At 40.3% G+C, this 20,495-nt stretch overlaps 1 protein-coding gene across 2 annotated transcripts in view; it reads right to left on the bottom strand.

Moving 5' to 3' along the window:
- Positions 1 to 20,495, bottom strand: part of LOC117353442 (ras-related protein Rab-10-like) — a 60,496-nt gene that overhangs the window by 21,856 nt on the left and 18,145 nt on the right. For both annotated transcript variants that reach the window (XM_033929379.1, XM_033929378.1), the window contains exon 4: positions 7,674 to 7,763. In XM_033929379.1, the coding sequence (XP_033785270.1) occupies positions 7,674 to 7,763 (90 nt within the window). The remainder of the gene's footprint in view (positions 1 to 7,673; positions 7,764 to 20,495) is intronic.

Genomic DNA, 20,495 nt, shown 5'->3' with positions numbered 1-20,495 from the left:
TTATAAATACATTGAACAGCAGCGGTCTGAGTATCGACCCCTGCGGAACACCACTCGTGACCCTCCTCCAGTCAGAGTAGTGGCCCTTCACTCCTACCCTTTGCTTCCTACCCGCCAACCAATTTTTGATCCATCTATGTACGTCTCCTTCCACACCATGGTTCTTCAGTTTCCATAGTAGGCGTTCATGGGGTACCTTGTCAAAGGCTTTTTGGAAATCTAAGTATACGACATCAATCCCTTTGTCCATCCGTTTGTTAATTCCTTCGAAGAGTGCAATAAGTTCGTTAGGCATGATCTTCCCTTGCAGAAACCATGTTGGCTTGTTTTCATCAGTTTATTCCTTTCTAGATGCTCATCGATGCTGTCTTATCAGCGCTTCTGCCATCTTCCCCGGAACCGAAGTCAAACTTACCGGTCTGTAGTTCCCCGGGTCACCTCTCGATCCTTTTTTAAAGATAGATGTTAACATTAGCTATCTTCCAATCCTCCGGGATCACGCCTGTTTTCAGGGATAGATTACAAACTTGCTGTAGTAGTTCTGCTATTTCCTCCTTTAGTTCTTTCAATACCCTAGGGTGGATTCCGTCCGGGCCTGGAGATTTGTCAGTTTTTAATCTATCTGCTTATGTACGTCTTCAAGACTTACCTGCATGGATGTTAATTTTTCTGCCTGATCTCCTTTGAAGATTTTTTCAGGTTCCGGCACGTTGGATGTGCCTCTTTCGTAAATACTGACGAAAAGAACATGTTTAGTCTATCCGCCACTTCTTTTTCCTCCTTCACCACTCCTTTCCTAGCTCCGTCATCCGGCGGTCCTACCTCCTCCCTTGCCGGCTGCTTCCCTTTAACATATCTGAAGAGCGGTTTGAAATTTCACGCTTCCCTGGCTAGCTTCTCTTCATATTCTCTTTTTGCTCTTCTAACCACGAGGTTACATTATTTTTGATGCTTCCTGTGCTCTTTCCAGTTCTCCCTGGTTTTCTCCTTTTTCCATTTCCGCAATTAATTTTTCTTATCTCCTATCACTTTCTTCACTTCTTTAGTTAACCACGCTGGGTATTTTGTTTGGCTCTTTTTGCATCCTTTCCTAAATCTAGGGATATACAGATTTTGCGCCTTGCTCACCGTGTCTTTGAATAATGACCAGGCTTGCTCTACAGTCTACGATTTCTTTGAGCTGTTCCTAAGTTTCTTCCTTACCATTACTCTCATCACTTCGTAGTTTCCTTTCTTGAAGTTAAAAGTTGTCGCTGTGGTTCTCTTTCCCTTCGAAATTCCTACTTCAACTTTGAACTTGATCATATTCTGATTGCTTTTCCCAATGGTCCCACTACTTCCACTTCCTTTGAAGGTCCTCTTAGCCCATTGGAGGATGCAGCTTAGTTTGTCCACCAGTTAATTTTTCTCCCCTTGAATGTAAACAGCTTTCAGAAAAATGTTGTGAAGAATTGCCCAATTCCAAATCTTTTGAGCTTCTTGGCAAAGGAAAAGAGATCCTGTTCCTCCCTGATTGTTCACGTAGTATATAGCCACTTGATTGTCTGTTTGAATGAGAATGACCTGATCTTGAAGAAGATGCTGAAAAGCCTTGAGTGCATTGAAAATCGCTCTGAGTTCCAAGAGATTCATGTGATGGCGACGATCTATGGTGAACCAGTCACCTTGAGTACGGAGACCATCCAGGTGAGCTCCCCGTGTAGGTTGATGAATCTGTCGTGAGAACCTTCTGGTGAGGGGGCATTTGAAACAGCAAACCTCTTGAAAGATTGGATGACAGCATCCACCACTGAAGAGACTGTCGTAGAGATGTTACTGTAATGTGCTGGGAATGCGGGTTGAGAGCCTGGAGAAGCCAGCAACCACTGAGGGATCCGGTTGAGAGCCTGGAAGAGCCAGTGACCACTGAGGGATACGTAGGTGAAGTTTGGCAAAAGGAGTCATGTGAACTGTAGAGGCCATGTGACCTAGGAGAACCATCATGTTCCTTGCTGAGATTGAAGTGAGGAAGTACACTTGATGGCAAAGTTGTATTAAAGCATCTTGACTTTGTTGAGGACGGAACGCCCTGAGTTGAACAGTATCAAGGAGGGCTCCGATAAACTGAAGAGTCTAAGAAAGCTGCAATTGAGATTTGGGGAAGTTGATTTCGAATCCCACATTTTGCAGGAACAATAGTCTGTTGTGTCGCTACAATAACACCTTGAGATGAATGATCTTTGATGAGCCAATCGTCCAGATAGGGAAAGATCTGGAAACTGTGAGTTCGCAAGGCTGTTGCCACCACCATCAGGCACTTGGTAAAAACTCTGGGAGATGAGGTGAGACAGAAAGGCAGAACCTTGTATTGGTAATGATGATTTCCCACACAAAATCTGAAAAACTTGCGAAAGGCTGGGTGAATGAAGATGTGAGTGTAAGACTCCTTGAAATCCAGAGAGCATAACCAATCATTGTGATCCAGCAGGGGATACAGCGATGCTAGAGACAGCATCTGAAATTTTTCCTTGACAAGAAATTTGTTGAGAGCTCTGAGGTCCAATATCGGGATGAGGAAATATCGGGAATAAAACCCCGTGTTCTGCTGGTCCAAAGGAACCTTCTCGATGGCATTGAGAAGAAGCAGAGATTTGACTTCCTGGTGAAGGACTGCAGACTGTTGGAAGGAAACTCTCTTGGAGGATGATCTGGAGAATGTCGAGAAAATGAAAAGAATAACCTCAAATGATATTGAGAACCTAGAAATTGGAGGTGATTAGCTGCCAACGATGATGGTAATGTTGAAGATGACCTTCAATGGGAAGAGGAAGAGTCAAAGTTACAGTGATTGAAATTATGCTCTCGAGTAATTGGTCAAAAAGGCTGATTTGACATAGGAGTAGCAGAGGTCTGAGGCTTTTGAGGACGCTGTTGATGCTGTTTTTTCTGCTGCAGCCTGGAAAAAGGAGCAGGCTTTGGTGTATAACACCTCTGATATGAAGAAGATGGCTTGAAAGATTTGGAGGCAGAGGATTTAGGTAAAGGTCTGAGGAGTGAATTGAAAGACTTTTCATGCTCCAAAAGTTTTGTTGCATTTTCAATGGTGACCCCCCAAAAAAAAAGCTCCAAGGAAGGGAATATTAGCTAAGCGATCCTGGAGGTTAGCATCCATATCTGCTATCCTTAGTCATGCAAGCCTCCTCATGGCCACAGACATTGCAAAAACTCAAGAAGACAGTTCAAAGGAATCGTATGAGAATTGTACCATATGCTGCCTGGGTTGAGTGAGAGTATTAAATATGTGCTGGAACTCTGACTTCCTATGAGATGGAAGGTACTTGCAATAGTTTGGCATTTATTTTACCCAATATTTAAGATAACAGGTAAAATAAAAATTGTAATTGATGACTCTATTAGCCAGCATGGAATTCTGGTAGAGACATCTCGCAAATCTGTCCATCGTCCGACCTTCTCACCCTGGAGGAACAGCTGCATAGACTTTAGAAGGCGCAGATTTTTTGAGAGTAGATTCCACAAGTAGAGATTGATGTGAGAGTTGCGGTTTATCAAAACCAAGAATGGGAATTATTTTGCAATGAGAATCAAGCTTTCGCGGAGCAGCCAGAACAAAGGAGATTCCCAATTTTTTGGGAGAGTTTCCTTTAAAATGCCATTTAATGGAAGCTTGAGAAGCTCCTTAGGAGGATGTTTATAGTCCATAGTTTCTATAAACTTCTCTGAATACTTAGGAGTCTGCTTCCAATTTTACAGCCATGTCTTTACTCATCTGCCTGATAAATCGAGTAAATAAGACCGGCTCAGGAGAAGGTTCTCTGTGAGGAGTGGTGCGACACCCATTACAATGCCAGGAACCCTGGGAACCCCCGTACCTCAGAAAATAGGCAGGAGGGATGCCCACTTCCTCCTGCTGCTGGGGGCCTACGCCCCCTCCCGAAACCCCCTCTGACCCCCTTATATACCTATAAACTGAAGATTGGCAGGAGAGATGTGCACTCCCTTCTGATAGCAGGCAAGCTTCTACTTTGGCTTGGCTTGGCCCAAAATTAGACCAACTACCCACCCTCATCCCACTGTCCTCTGGCCCCACACTGCAGCTTGAGTTCTCAAGCAAAGTTCTGGGCATCATCATTGACTCTACACTGTCCTTCAACGAACACTTCAACTCCTTGGTAAAAAAATGCTTTTGAGATCCTGCTTCCATCAACAGCACTTTGCTGTCCTTGTACAATCCATCATCCTTTCCAAACTGACTATTGCAACTCTATTTACTTAAGCCTAACAAAGAAAAGCCTTCAAAGACTTCAGCGGATTCAGAATACCACAGCTAAGCTAATCTTCGCAAAAAGTAAATTTGACCATGTCTCCCTGCTCCTGTCCAAGCTTCACTGGCTGCCAGTAATCTCCAGGGTTCACTTTAAATGCACCTGCCTAACTTTCAAGATCCTATACGGCATCCTTCCTCCCCTTATTCCACTATCTTGGAATTCCTCGAATCCTAATACAACCAGATCCACCCAAAAATTGAAACTATCCTTCCCCTCATTAAAAGGCATATCCCATGCAGGAAAATTAGGGACATCCCTCTCTTCAGAATCACAGAACTCTGGAATAACCTTACCACCTCACTTCGGAATCTGGGCTCCCTCCAACTTTTCCGTAAACATCTGAAAACTTGGCTATTCTCAGAAATGTAATGCTTCCTCCCTCTTTGGTATACTAAGCCCCTCTAAACATTCTTTATACTAAATCCTGTAACCCTTCATTGGAGTTCCTTTTTCTATTCCAGTTCCTTTAAACCGTGCCGAGCTCTACAATTGTGGATAAGATGCGGCATACAAACTTAAGGTTTAGTTTAGTTTAGTTTCTTGAAAATGGTAGGCCTTCCCCTTCTTGGTGCATTCTGGGATGCACTAGGAGGGGCCTAAGGCCCTGACTGACACAGATGCCTAAGGGCTCTCTTGCCAATCCTCAGAGGTCCAGGGGTAGGGTGGGTTCCCAGAGTTGTTTGGGGAGGGGTTCCAGCAGACTTTTTTTTAATGGGCTGCTGTTGTTCATGTGTTACACACACAACAGCTGCACTCATTTAAAAAAACAAAACAACCCTCCCCCCCAGCTGATCGGGGCTTCTCCCGCTGGCTCTGGTACCAGCAGGGTAAGCCCCAATCAACTGAGATGGCAGCCGCCGCTCTCCACTCTGCCAGAATCATGGCATCAGAGGAGAATGGTGGTTGCAGGCAGGTTAGGAGGAGCTGCGTCTAGCGTTTGCTCTTCTGAGAAAGTGTCAGGCACAGTCCCTCCCCTCTGTTACGGAGCTACTATGAAAAATTGCATACATATGATTTTGTATGCTATTTGTTTGTACATAGTCCTGTAAAAGAAAATCGCTCCCACTATAGTATTTTTTACCATGGTGACGGAGCGTTGTGCATCTTACCCTATACCTTTCTACTTGCTCTGCAAAAAAGTAAACACTTAAGTTCAATAGCGTGTACTTTCTGCCTGTATACCTCTGGGCAATATTATAAGCATGCATATCAACAAGTATAATACTGTTTTCTGTGCAAAAAAAGGCCTTCATTGGGGAAAATTTTAAAGGGAATTTCTACATCTAAAACTATTTGTACTTTTATTTTTTTAAACAAAGTACTATTATAATTACTCAGAGAAAACAACACTGCACATTGCATATAGATGTCTACCTGGAAACAGAGGGCTTCTAATTCAGACTGGTATGACTCAGTCCCTTATTTCCTAGCCCTCTCCTGACCCTTATAGATCATGCAACTCATTTCTATTTTTCTGTGCTTCTCATTCTCACTTTCCAACAGCAGTACTTCTCTTCAATGTGTATACCAGTTTGAAGAAATAGAGAGCAAAATTCAAATCAGCTAATGTGCAGTTTTTGGGCTGGATTCTGTATAGGATGACCGGTCTCAGAAGCCACCTAAGCGGCTTATAAGAAGTGCACATGGGCGTCCTATATAGAGTTGCATCTGTCCTCACGGACAGACGTCTAAGCCCACCTAACACCACGATCCTCTAGCCAACGTCATGTTACAGGTGCCAATTAGAGAATCAGGTTGCCACTGAGCTGATCAACTGCCGCTGAACCGATCAGTTTAGCAGCCACGACAGGGAACCCGTCCCCCCCGAAAAGACTACCGGCAGGAGAGATGCCCAGTCCTTCCTGCCAAAACCCCCGAAGCCGACCCCCATTCCTGCATGTTCATGGCAGGAGCAGCGTCAAATTCCTCCTGTCGCCACCCTGCCAAGACATCCACCAGCAGGAGGGATGCCTAGTCCCTCCTACTGGAACCTCCCCCCAAAAAATAATCAGCAGTAGGGATGCCCAGTCCCTCCTACCAGAACCCCCTCCCACCTCCCCCCAGATCATCGGCAGGAGAGATGCCCAGTCCCTCCTGCCGGAACTCCCCACCCCTGAGACATCCTCCAGCACCCCAACCCCCCCTCAAGCCTACCTGGAACCCACCAATACCTTCTTTAGTTGTCTGGAGGGCCTTCCCCTTCACGGTGCATCGTGGGATGCACCAGGGAGGGGCCTAATGCCCTGATTGGCCCAGGTGCTTAAGGACCCTCCCATAGGAGGGATACTGGGAGTGGCCTAGGACTCCGATTGGCTAGATCCCTTAGGCCACTCCCATGGGGGAAGGCACGCCATTCAAAGGAGACAGGTCTGCCGGTCGAAGTGAGAAAGCATCCCTCCGGCCGGCCAACTAAAGAAGGTACTGGTGGGGTATGGGTGGGCTTGAGAGGGGGGGAGTTGGGGTGCCAGAGGATGTCTCAGGGGGTTCTGGTAGGAGGGACTGGGCTATAGGTAGCCTGCCTCAGGGTGTTGTTTTTTGTGGGGGTTTTATGCAGTATATAAAGTTTTTCATAAACAAACATATTAACTAGGTAAGGAGTGGACAATCAGTTTACCTGGTTAAACTGACCCCTAACTTCATAATATGTCTAAGTGGAGTCTTCTGAACATTGTGATATTAAAATGAATGCTACAGCTCACACCCTTCCTTCCTGGTTTTTTAAAAAACGTGCGCCCCAATTAGCAGTAGAACACCTACTGCCGCCTACAATCAGGACACCATTTATAGAATTGCCACTTTGTGTACAGTTTCAAGACAATAGTGTTGCTTTTGGTTTGATTTAGCTTGAGCTTTTTTCAATTGGGCAGACAGTATATTATAGGAAGTGGAGATAAACAGGTAACAAGTACCAGATTGAAAAGGGCTCACCATACTAAAAGCTACAGATAAACTGTCTGCAGAACTCAGGATGAGAGAATTAATTTTTGGTTAATGGGGATGCGGTATGAAAAAGGAAAGATTAGATTAGAATTTTTGTACTTGTACATACAAGCCTGAGAAAGGGAATCGTGAAAATTTCCAGGGATTCAGTTTCTGAAAGCACCCCACTATGTCCTAGACCAGGGGTGTCAAAGTCCCTCCTCAAGGGCCAAAATCCAGTCGGGTTTTCAGGATTTCCCAATGAATATGCATGAGATCTATTTGCATGCACTGCTTTCATTGTATGCTAATAGATCTTATGCATATTCATTGGAGAAATCCTGAAAATCCGACTGGATTGTGGCCTTCAAGGAGGGACTTTGACACCCTTGTCCTAGACCATAAAGAAAGGTTCAGTGGACACTGTACCTTTTCTCCTTTTTCTTTTGAAACTGCTCTTGCTTCTTCTTTATCACACTTGTTGCCCAACAGAATGATTTCTGCATCTTCACCTTCTCTCTAAATACAGAAACACAGTATTACCCGACATCATAATTATCAAGAAAAGTAACTTTTACACTTTTATCAGTAAGACCTTAAGAACATAAGATGTGAAATAGCAGAATAAACCAATGATCACTGGAACTCTGCATCTGGACTTCACAGGTCTGTTAGAAGAAAGACCCAACAGATCCTAACAGGAAAACCCATTCCTATTGTTTACTCCCAGAAACAAAAGCCTGCATTCCCAAGCATACCTAGCAAAAAGCTGTTAATGGACCTGTCCTTTTTTTTTTTTTAATCTTTATTAATTTTCCAAAATGAAGAAAAAGTGCATACAGATAAACATACAGATATAAACAATTAATAGCACTTACAATTGCATAAATATAAAAAACAAAATACCTTATACCTGCCCCCTCTCTACCCTACCCCATCTGGATGTGGAAAAATAAAAAAAATCCAAAATTAAGGATTGTTCCAATTAACCAATCTACAATTTAATAAATGTTTCCAACAGACCCCAGACTTCATTGAATTTTTTATTTCCCACTTGTTCCGCATACATTTGGCACCTTTTACAAAGGTGCGTTAGGGCCTTAATGCCCGGAATAACGCACGCTAAATTGCCCCCCGTGCTAGCCGCTACCGCCTCCTTTTAAGCAGGTGGTAATTTTTCGGCTAGCCCGCGCTATAGCGTGCGCTAATCTTGTGCGTGCGCTAAAACCACTAGCGCACCTTAGTAAAAGAAGCCCATTCTCTCATACCTATAATATAAGCACAACGTTTCCCACCAAAAAGATAGGTTTAATCTGTCATAATTTTTCCAATTCCTCGTTATCATCTGCATAGCAACCCCTGTCATAATTAAAAGAAGTCTGTTTTTATGTTTGTCAACTGGATTCTTCAGTTTCAATAATGTTCCAAATAAAACCATCTCGTATGTCAATGGCATAGGAACACCAAGTATCCTAATAATCTTTCCTCATATCGATTTCCAGGAATTGAGTATCAAGGAACAATAAAACAACAAATGATCCAGTGTCCCTGCTTCAAGCTGGCAGTGCCAGCATCTATTGGACTTTGAACTATCCAACTTCTGTAAATGAACAGGGGTCCAAAAAAATTATATATAACAGAAAAAAACAAACTTGTCTCATAGATGCTGACGCTGTACATCTCATTCTCCAAGTCCAAATCTGTTGCCATTGAGTAGCAGAAATCTGTTGCTTTATCTCAATGCTCCAAATGTCTTTTAAACTTGTTTAGGTTTCTTATTCAAATACTCAGACATTCATTTGTACCACTTGGCGGCCTGATGCCCCTGCCAATCTGTCTGGAAACACAGGCCCGACAAGCTATACTGATTTTTTTAATTTCGCCAATCAGGGAACCGTTTCTGAATGGCCTTTTTCAACTGCAACCATTTAAATCCTTGAGACTTTGATATGCCAAATGATTGTTGTAATTGTAGTAAATTTACCATTATCCCATTAGAAATTACATCTTCCAAAGTACGTATGCCTGCCTGCAGCCAATGTTTCCAGAGGATCTTAGACTCGCCAATTTGAATCTTGGAGTTCAACCATAGGGATTGACATGTGGATTGTTTATTGGAGTAGGTGTTAAATTATTAATGAATTTTAATGTGTTCCAGGTGGGAAAAAAGAATACTATTGTCCTTGTATATTCTGGGCAGCTTGATACTCAAAATGTGACTCAAACGTAATAGGGACATGAGATGACTCTCTAAGATCAGCCAATCCGGAAGATTCTCCATGAGTTCAGGAAGGATCCAATACATACCCTGACGCAGAATGAAGGCTTGATGTTACCTATAAAAATTTGGAAAATTCCTCCCCCCCCCCCCGGCTTGTGGTTTTTGCAAAGATACCAAGGCTATTCTAGCAGTTTTACCCAGCCAAATAAATTTTGTAAGAATCCTATTCAATTTCTTCTAAAAGGAACTTTGAAAATAAACCGGTAACATACTCATTTGGTAACAAACTACAGGCAAAAATCATCATTTTGATGGTTTGGATTCTCCCCCACCATGAAAGATGTAGTGGGTTCCAATGCTCACACATTTCTTTGACTTTCAGCAATAAAGACTTTTCATTTACTGTCATTGTGTCTTCCAAAGTTCTTTGAATCATAATACCCAAACATTTTTTCCCTCTTCCTTCCAAAGGAATGGGAATGGATCAATTAAACCTTTTACACAATGCACATTTAGTGGAAGAACCTCTGATTTGCTCCAATTTATTTTGTAACCAGAAAATTTACCAAATCGATCAATCAATTCCAATAAATGCAGTATGGTAGATTCAGGATTCTTCAAATGAAGCAAAATATAATCTGCATAGGTCAAAACCTTATACCGTATTTTCGCGGATATAACGCGCGCGTTATACGTGGTTTTTACGTACCGCGCATACCCCTCGCGCGTTATATGCCTGAGCGCGGTATACAAAAGTTTTTAAACAGTTCCCACCCCGCCCGACGCCCGATTCACCCCCCCAGCAGGACCGCTCGCACCCCCACCCCGAACGACCGCTCGCACGCGCTCCCACCCGCACCCGCATCCACGATCGGAGCAAGAGGGAGCCCAAGCCCTCTTGCCCGGCCGACTCCCCGACGTCCGATCCATCCCCCCCCCGGCAGGACCACTCGCACCCTCACCCCGAAGGACCGCCGACTCCCCAACAATATCGGGCCAGGAGGGAGCCCAAACCCTCCTCCAAAACAATATCAAAAAGCAAAGGAGATAAGGGACATCCTTGTCTAACTCCCCTCTTCAGACAAAAACGCTCTGAAAATGTATTATTAATATATAATCTGGCAGAAGGGGAACTATACAAAGTTTGAATCACTTGAATCAATCTCGATCCCATTCCAAACCAATCCATTGCTTGATACATGAAAGTCCATTCTACACGATCAAAGGCCTTCTCTATATCCAAAGAAACAGAGAAGGCCAGATCATCCATTGTTTTTGCAAAATTTAGCATATGAAATGCCAATCTGTTATTATTTGCAGAATGTCTTTGAGCAACGAAATCCGTTTGGTGCATACCAATCATATAAGGGAGAGCCTTGGCTAAACTTAAAGCCAATAACTTAGCCAGGATTTTCCCATCCACATTAATTAAAGAAATAGGCCTATAGTTTGAAACCAACATGGGATCTCGGTTTGGCTTTGGCAAAACAATGGTTATTGATTCTGCCATAGTAACTGATATATAACCCTTAGTCAGTTTGTGATTGATATAAATTTAAAAGATGAGGTAATAGTAAATTTTGAAAAGATTTGAAAAACTCAGGGGGTGACTTTTTATTTGAGACATCCATGTAAATGTATCGTGTATTACCGTACTGTTAAGTATGTGTTCTTTGAACCTTCTCAGTTGACAACTTTTGTGGCAATGTCTCGTCTGGATGAAACAAACAAAACTGCAGACTGTGTACAAGATGCAGGCAAAAATTTATTGTACCAAAATTAAAATGCAAATAAGTAAAATAAAACCCTGTTTCTCCTGCTTGGTTTTTTCTGCAGACAAAGTTGGACTTTCTCCTTTGTTTTGTCATCTGGATGAAAGAAATCTTTGAGCCCTATAATTTGTTATTAGATGACCTCATTTCAGAGCTATAGCTTTCAGTTTCTTGTTAATTTATAGTTTCTTTTTTTTATATATATGTTTCGCTGATTTTTAGTCTTGGATCCTAAGTTGAGGACTTGAGCATAAATAGTTAAAATTTTGTTAATTTTATGAGTTATAATTACATTGTATTTAATGTGTCTTCTATTATTGCTTTCTGTACAAGTGTAATACTTGAAATTTAAATTGAAAATCAATAAAGATTTAATGGGAAAAAAAAAAGATTTGAAAACTCCACTGTGAATCAATCACTACCCAGGGCGGTTCTAGCCCTCAGAGACTTCAATGCTGCCTGGAGTTCTGTATATGATATAGGTGCTTCAAGTTTTTCCTTTATATGCTCTGGAATTTTCGGCCCATTTATTGAATTTAAAAATTCTCTACCGTCATGTTCTTTATCTGAATAAAGCTCAGAAGAATATAAAGCCTTATAATAGTCCAAAATTGTTTTAAAACATCACCAATATGAGTATGAATGTTATCTTTTTCATCTTTAATGGCCACAATCTTTACTTTTCTTTTTTTTTTTTTTTTTTTGCTTTAAGATAATTAACCAATAATCATCCTGCTTTATTCGAGTTTCCATAATACAGAGCCTGTTAAGAAAACAAATCTTTCCGAGCCAATTGTGAGGAAATCTCATTATATTTGTATTTAGCTTTCAATAAGGCATTTAAAGTGTCTTGTTCCCATTTCGAGGCCAATTGTGGCTCTAAAGTCAAAATAGTTTGTTCCAAATTGGAAAATTCTAATTTTAGCAATTTCCTAGTATGTGTCAAATATGAAATTATTTGCCCTCTCATAGTAGCTTTGAAAGCATCCCAAATAATTTCCAAAGAGATTTCCTCTGAGGTGTTGAATTGAAAATATTCATTCATTTTTATTTTAATTTCCTCAAGAAAGTATGAATCTGCAAGCATTGCATTATTAAACCTCCAAACAGGTCTATTAGAATCTTCTTCAATAAATTGATATTCTATCCAAATTCCAGCATAATCTGACAAAATGATCGGTTCTATGCTAGCCCTTTAGACATTTTGAATTAAATGATCCGAAACAAAAAAATAATCAATTCTTGAAAATGATTTATGAACTTGGGAACAAAAGGAAAATTCCCTAGCATTAAAATGAAAAATCCGCCATATATCCTTTAAACCACATATATGTACCAGATTATCCAGACCTAACAATTTTAATTGTCTACTCGGTTGTTTATCAATTATTGGATTCATGACAGCATTGAAATCTCCGGCTACAATTAAATTAGTCATAGCAAGTGATAGAATAATTTGTTGGAGTGCTTTAAAGAAATGGGGAGAGTGTGGTTAAAGCTACAGCCTCAGCACCCTGAGGTTGTGAGTTCAAACCCACGCTGCTCCTTGTGACCCTGGGCAAGTCACTTAATCCCCCCATTGTCCCAAATACATTAGATAGATTGTGAGCCTACCAGGACAGATAGGGAAAAATGCTTGAGTACCTGAATAAATTCATGTAAACTGTTCTGAGCTCCCCTGGGAGAACGGTATAGAAAATTGAATAAATAAATAAAATAAATCTGCCTGATTAGTATTCAGTGCATAAATATTAAAAAGTGTCAGAGTATCTTTTCCTGAAGTCATATTAACATAGAACCATCTACCCAATGGATCAGCTCGAAAGTTATCGAAGTTAGCAGAGATAGTCTTGTTAATCAGGATTCCCTCCCCTGCCTTTTTACCTACTGCTGGGACAAAAAAAAACAATGTTTTACCCATCCTCCCTCCAATTTGGCCACCTCTACAGCGGATAGATGTTTCCTCAATAAAATAAATATCTGCTTGCTGACTTTTCAAAAAAATTAAGAGCCTTTTTCCTTTTGATAGGGTGATTTAAGTCCATTTACATTTAATGAGTATAATTTTAAAGCCATTTCCTTTTATATATAGGTACTATCAAATGAAAATATAACTTATTTTTTGCCAAAATTATAACTCATTTTTCCACACACTTCCAGAATCCTAAACTAAAAGCCCCCCTCCCCTTCCCATTAAGTATCTCAAAAACTTGGGTGCACGCATACTGACTAGCAATTGCCACTTCCCCCAGGCACCCTAGATCTTCCAATATTACACTATAGTGAGCACACACCGCTATATTGAGCATACAAGCTGTATGTTATGCCGTGCCTCAGAGACCGAGTCATCCAGCAAATTTACTAGAGCCATTCTTCGGTCAGAGTCTCGATCATTGGCAACTGGCATGTGCTAACTGCACTACATACTTTTTATTTTGAACTTTTTATGTTTTTAAACTTTTTAAACTTTTTTTATAAATTTGTTCTTGTAAAATTTTTAAATATCAAAAAATCTTTAATAAGATAGTGCATCAATTCAAAAAAGTACTTATCTGAGTGAGTTGTCAGCACTGTTTAAACTCAACGGGGCCACCGTTTCACCTGGTATGGCTTCATCAGGGGAAAACGTAGACAGTGCCTGTAACAGAAATATTGTGTTACATTTTGTAATATAGTGGCTAGAATTAAAGTCAAAATTCAACAAAACATTGCGTTTAACCTTAAGTGTTTAACAAAGCAACTTATGGAACAGGAAAAGACCTAGCTCCTAGGCATATATTTCTCCAAAATGGCGACGGACATTAAGAACGCCAAGCCATTTAAATTACCCGCTGCAAACCACCTGATGCTTACGTTCCACACGTGACAAACGTGGGTAACTTGATACCTATTGAAAGGTGAACGTAAATGTAGGACATGCCAAAAAAAATTTTTTATCTTCAGCCTATAAACCGGCCAAAACTATATCAAAAATATATAGAGATAAAACCAGAGATGTCTAATAGTAACTTGACCAATCAATCTTGTCGTTGAGCCCTGTTGGATGAAGAGTTTGTAATGTAAAGATCCAAAAGGTTTCACGTCTTTTCAAAGCTAAGGTTCTATCACCTCCCATGTTGCGTTTCTTGATGACATCAATAACACATCCTCTGATGTTGTCAAATGTATGGGAGGCTTGAATACAATGTTGAACCATAGGTTCTTTCACTTGTCCTCTTTTAATATTGGATTTATGTTCAGCGAGACGAGTTTTAAACGGTCTGGTGGTCATATATATTTTTGATATAGTTTTGGCCGGTTTATAGGCTGAAGATAAAAAAATTTTTTTGGCATGTCCTACGTTTACGTTCACCTTTCAATAGGTATCAAGTTACCCACGTTTGTCACGTGTGGAACGTAAGCATCATGTGGTTTGCAGCGGGTAATTTAAATGGCTTGGCGTTCTTAATGTCCGTCGCCATTTTGGAGAAATATATGCCTAGGAGCTAGGTCTTTTCCTGTTCCGTAAGTTGCTTTGTTAAACACTTAAGGTTAAATGCAATGTTTTGTTGAATTTTGACTTTAATTCTAGTCACTATATTACAAAATGTAACACAATATTTCTGTTACAGGCACTGTCTACGTTTTCCCCTGATGAAGCCATACCAGGTGAAACGGTGGCCCCGTTGGGTTTAAACAGTGCTGACAACTCACTCAGATAAGTGCTTTTTTGAATTGATGCACTATCTTATTAAAGATTTTTTGATATTTAAAAATTTTACAAGAACAAATTTATAAAAGAAGTTTAAAAAGTTTAAAAACATAAAAAGTTCAAAATAAAAAGTATGTAGTGCAGTTAGCACATGCCAGTTGCCAATGATCGAGACTCTGACCGAAGAATGGCTCTAGTAAATTTTGCTGGATGACTCGGTCTCTGAGGCACGGCATAACATACAGCTTGTATGCTCAATATAGCGGTGTGTGCTCACTATAGTGTAATATTGGAAGTAAGTTTGTGCTTTCACTATTTTGATTTATACTTCCTCAGTATTTGTATTTTGGTATTACCCTAGATCTTCCCAATAATTCATCCTCCCCATTTAATAAATTATGATTCCCAACTATATTAAATGACTATATTATTAAGCATGAAATATTCAATATAATTAATTTAGCTCCTCTAGCAGTTTAAATTAAAATAATTCCTTAAACAATACAGTATTTTGATATTTGAATAGTATAACATTCAATGTACATTTTGTTTAAAATTACTCAACACCCCTAGATAATATGTATAAGTCTTACCAATCAATAAAGTAAAATTAAAACCTCCGATTTATCATAACTGAATTAAATAAACAAGTCAATTCATTCATACATAACAAATAAAATTTATCCCTCTCATAAATAATAGATATGTCAGTAATGATTAGAATTGACTACAAAATAGAGAGATAACTTTCTTTGTAATCTGTGACGTTGTTGACGATATATTCATATATTCACAGCTATATTCCTATTAGAAATTATTCCATTTATAATTGTGCAAAATACAATATTTAAATTATTTGTGAAGTGCTCAGACCAAGAAACCCATATAATAGTGATGTCACTACAATGAGGTTTTCAAGGGGACCATCATCGCCTTCACAAGTCCCCGGCCCTCCCTATGTATATATATATTAAAGCGTATCTAACACCTATCTGGTAAGTATATCCAGCTTGATGTACTTATCTTAATTAGGAGGTATTGTAGATCTTAACTCTCATTGGTGACTTGCGAAAATAAAAATGTAAGTGCTTCAGTAAAATCCTAAATATTTTTTTCTTATCTGATTAAGTTCCCATCCCTCCTTACTGAACCACCTTTATGATCTCTTTAGCAAAGGCAAAAGCGCACTGATCCTACAACTAGATCTCAGCAGCGCGTTCGACCTGGTAGACCATGAAATCATGCTGCTGTGCCTTGAAGTAATGGGAATTTCTGGAAAGGCAAAGAAATGGTTCCAAGAATTCCTAATAAACAGATCCTACCAAATAATCAGCAATGGAAACTACTCCAAACCATGGAAAAACCCATCAGGCGTACCTCAAGGTTCCCCCCTATCGCCCACCCTTTTCAATATCTACATCGCCTCCTTAGGTCACCTCCTACAAAAACTAAACTTAATACACTACATTTACGCAGACGACATATCCATTCTAATCCCCTTAAACGACATCACAAAAGAAATTGTAGACAACCTCTCAAACATAATGACCGAAATTGATAAATGGACCACTAACTTCAAACTAAAACTAAACGCAGAGAAAACAAAAGTCTTTCTGACTAGTCCTAATGACAAAATTACAAAAAACAACGATAAAAATAAACAATCACGAATACCCAATATCCAACAACATAAAAATACTCGGTATCACTCTAGACACTCATTTAACTATGACTGACCACACAAACTCACTAGTGAAAAAATGTTTTTACACGCTATGGAAACTAAGGACCATAAAAAAATATTTTGACCCAACTTCATTCAGGTTGCTGGTACAGGCGCTGATCCTATCCATTCTTGACTACTGCAACATCATCTACCTGGGCATCCCACAAAGAACAATAAAAAAACTGAGATTAATACAAAACACCGCCATTCGCCTAATTTTCGGTCTAAAAAAAATGATCACATCAGCCCCTACTACAAAAAGCTGCATTGGCTTCCAATAGAAGCGCGAATACTATTCAAATTTGCTTGCACCTGTTTCAGGCAAACCTGGGGACTAGCACCTTCATACCTGCAAACTCACTTTATCCTACACAACCCCACACGAGCAACCAGAAGCAAAAACATCTTTGCATACCCAAAGATTACAGGCTGCAGATACAAATCTTTCCTGGATAGAACCTTTAAGTTCCAAGCGAACAGACAGCAAGTTTGGCTGAAAAACTACATAAACGAACCCAATCTGTCTTACAGTGCATTCCATAAATCGATCAAAACCGCCCTATTCGCAAAATTCATTGACTAAAACTGCCCCCTCCCTCACTAGGACCCTCCCTCACTAGGACTCCCCTCCCCGTAAATGCCTTTTCTTTCTCTCAAGAAGCTCCTCATCTATTCAGATATGAACTCCAATTCATATGTAAGTACTAAGCGTTCAGGTATTCATTACCCATAGAACTCCAATTAGCACGTAAGTTTCCCATTTGACTATTATATCGTATTTAGAATCATTGTATGGGCATGGGCAAATAATGCCATAGATTGCTTCAGTGGATTTGCAAGTTGTTAGGCCCCTTAATCTATAGGTTTTCCCGTTGCTCAGATTAGTTAAGATGTCCACATTTAAAGAGGTGGCACACATGCTGCAATCATTGCATGCCCTATGACCAAATGAGGTGACATCACCCCCTCCTTCTGTAATAGGTCTCACTGCAGTTAGATGGTTGGCTAAGTTTTTGGTCTTAAATGTCATGCATGGGCCCTCCTTGAAAACCTATTGTATTTAGTCTTATCATATTGAATTGTATTTAGACTCACTATATTGTACTGTATTGTATTTAGACTCACTGTATTGTATTGTATGTAGACTTATTGCATTGTATTAAGACCTTTTGTTATTCGCTGAATGTCCAGCCTTCTTACAATGTAAACCGCCTAGAAGTCACCTGACTATGGCGGTATAGAAAAATAAAGTTATTATTATTATTATTCAGAAAGAAACCTCCCTGATATATTCTAACCAGGGGCCACACATTCTGGTAATTAAAGCAGACAGCAACCTGTGGGCTGGTTCTGGGCTATTGGAGTGTCCAAAGTTTTCTTAGCTGGTCCCAGGATCCTGTTGTGGCCACCAGAAGTGTTTGGGCCATTTCAGGCCATTGTTTAGTGATGTCATTCCGTTAGAGTCACAGATCGGGGCATGCGCAGGGGGTATTTGCCATTTTAGTCTTGTCGGTCCTCTATTTTCACTCACTTAAGTCTGTAGCATCAAGGTTGCCGCTGAAGAAAAGAAGAGTAGTCCAGCCATGTGGGGAGAGGCTCCAGAGAGCCTCCCTCAAAGATTCATACACGGGTGAAGTGTGGGTCCTTCATCTCCATCGCAAGTTTGGCACACAGGAGTCACTGTCAGATCATCTTAACCACACACTGTCAAGGCAGGCTCGTGGGAATGACATGCACCGACAGAAGTCATGCTCTCGCTGTGATCCGGTCCTTTCCCCTCTCCCCAACCTCAGCGCGGTACAGGACATTGCAATGTCACCATGGCACACAAAGGGGCGGAGCCTAACTGACTTGAGGCTTGGAAAGCACAACGACGCTCTGGCAACAAGAGAGCCGCAGCTTTAAAAGAATCCATTCCTGTCTGGTCTGCAAGACGTCAGAGCATTCTAAACCGGTAATGTGAATAATGATTTAAAAATTCAATCTTACTTCCATAAAAAAAAAATAACAGTTTCTTTATGGAATTCTTCTGTAACCATGGTAATCATCTATTTTCCAACCCCAAACATCTCCAATTAAAATAAGTAACAGTTGCTTTTCCTCGCAAAATCAACCATGTTGTAACCAAAAATGAAATGAAATAAAAATAAAACAAAAATGATCCTTACAATTTTCAAGTTAGCATGACAAAAGTTTATGACATCCCATCAGCAAATTGAGAAATATATTCTTGCAATTTCACAGGGTCTTCATAATGAATGGTCTTGTTAGTGTGTGTAACCCTCATTACCGCCGGGAATAGTAATCCGTATACTCTTCCCATTTGTCTTAGTTGTGGGCGAAGTTGCAAAAATTGCTTCCTTGTATTTGCAGTGGCCTTTGCAAAGTCAGGGAAGAATAGAATATGTGCCTCTTGCCATTTTAAATTCCTTTTCTCTTTGGCAGCCCTTAAAATTTCAAGTGCTTGTGGGAATCTTAGTACCTTAAAGATTATTGGCCTAGGTCCACTCTGACCATTAATTTGCCGTGATGGTACTCTGTGTGCACTCTTAAATTCTAATGGCTGCTTGAAATTTAAAGAGAGTATCTTAGGGATAAAATCTTCCAGGAATTTGATGGTATCTGCACCTTCTGCTCCCTCTGGAAGATCAATCAGTCTGGCATTGTTCCTTTTGCCTCTGTTATTCATTTCCTCGAGGTCCTTAGTCAGTTACATGATAATTTTGTGATCTTCCTGAGTTTGAATCAAGCTTCCTTCAGCTTCAGACACCCTGTGCTCCAAGCTGTTCAGACGGGCATTTGAGGCCCGCACCTGCTTTGCCAAATTTGCCATTTCATCCTTAACCATTGTAAGTGTAATTGAGTTATTTTGTAACTTAGTAGAGTTGTCTGTAACATTTCTTTAATGCTTTTCATCTCCCCAATCAGCTGCTCTAGAAGTTCAGTGGAATCCTTCGGCAGAGGTACTTTAGATGGTGTTGGGGGAATCAGGCTTTGACCTGTTAACTGAACCTGATGCTGCAAAAGCATTTTCCAAATGAGTTTGTCTTCCCGTAGTCATATTTAACAAATTCTGAGAGTTTTGAGGAAGAAAACAGTACTTAGTTGAGTTGAAGAGGCCTTTGAGGGGATAGCTCGGCAGTTACACAGTATGGCAGCCAAGTTCCGGAATCTAATGGATCTGTCCTTGAGAAACTAATCCAAACTTTTTATTGGAAGTTCTGGCAACTTTCTCCTGTTCTACTGTTCCTAGCTCAAAAGACTGGGATCTGGTACCATAGACTTTCATTCACAACTAGGGATTAGTCCCCCTATTTTATCTCTTTCATTCATTTCACTTAGCCCTGCAAAAATGAACTCTGGCTGGGGATAGGGGTGGGAGGAGCATATACCAAGGTTTCGTCCAGAATCCTGCAAATCAGAGGCCCTATACTGGGCTACTAGCTATTGCTGAGCAATCTCTTTAAATGGGTTAGTTTTGTATATATTATGACAACAATGAGCCTCACTCCTGAGCCAGAATATGTGGTGTGTGGCTTCAGTCTCTCAAATTTACGGTTAATGCTTGCCATAATACTTGCATTGTGCTAAAGAGAGTTTCCTTCTAAAGTTCATATGATGTAATATGTACAGCAACCTATCAAGGTGTACTTAAAAATTAATTTTAATCAATCCTGTGGCATCCAAAATGATGGGAAATATTTCTGTCTCATTTTATTGGTCTCTGACTACATTTCTTCGCCTCAAGAAGCTTCTCTTTCTCCACATGATTCACAGAATAATCACTTGGCACTGACACCTCCATTATCAGTGTAGAAATTAGGTCTTACTTGATCATTTT

This window comes from Geotrypetes seraphini, chromosome 2, assembly GCF_902459505.1.
Source record: "Geotrypetes seraphini chromosome 2, aGeoSer1.1, whole genome shotgun sequence".
Taxonomy (NCBI): domain Eukaryota; kingdom Metazoa; phylum Chordata; class Amphibia; order Gymnophiona; family Dermophiidae; genus Geotrypetes; species Geotrypetes seraphini.
The sequence above is the reverse complement of the archived record's forward strand: the minus strand, read 5'-3'. Positions and strand labels throughout refer to the sequence as shown.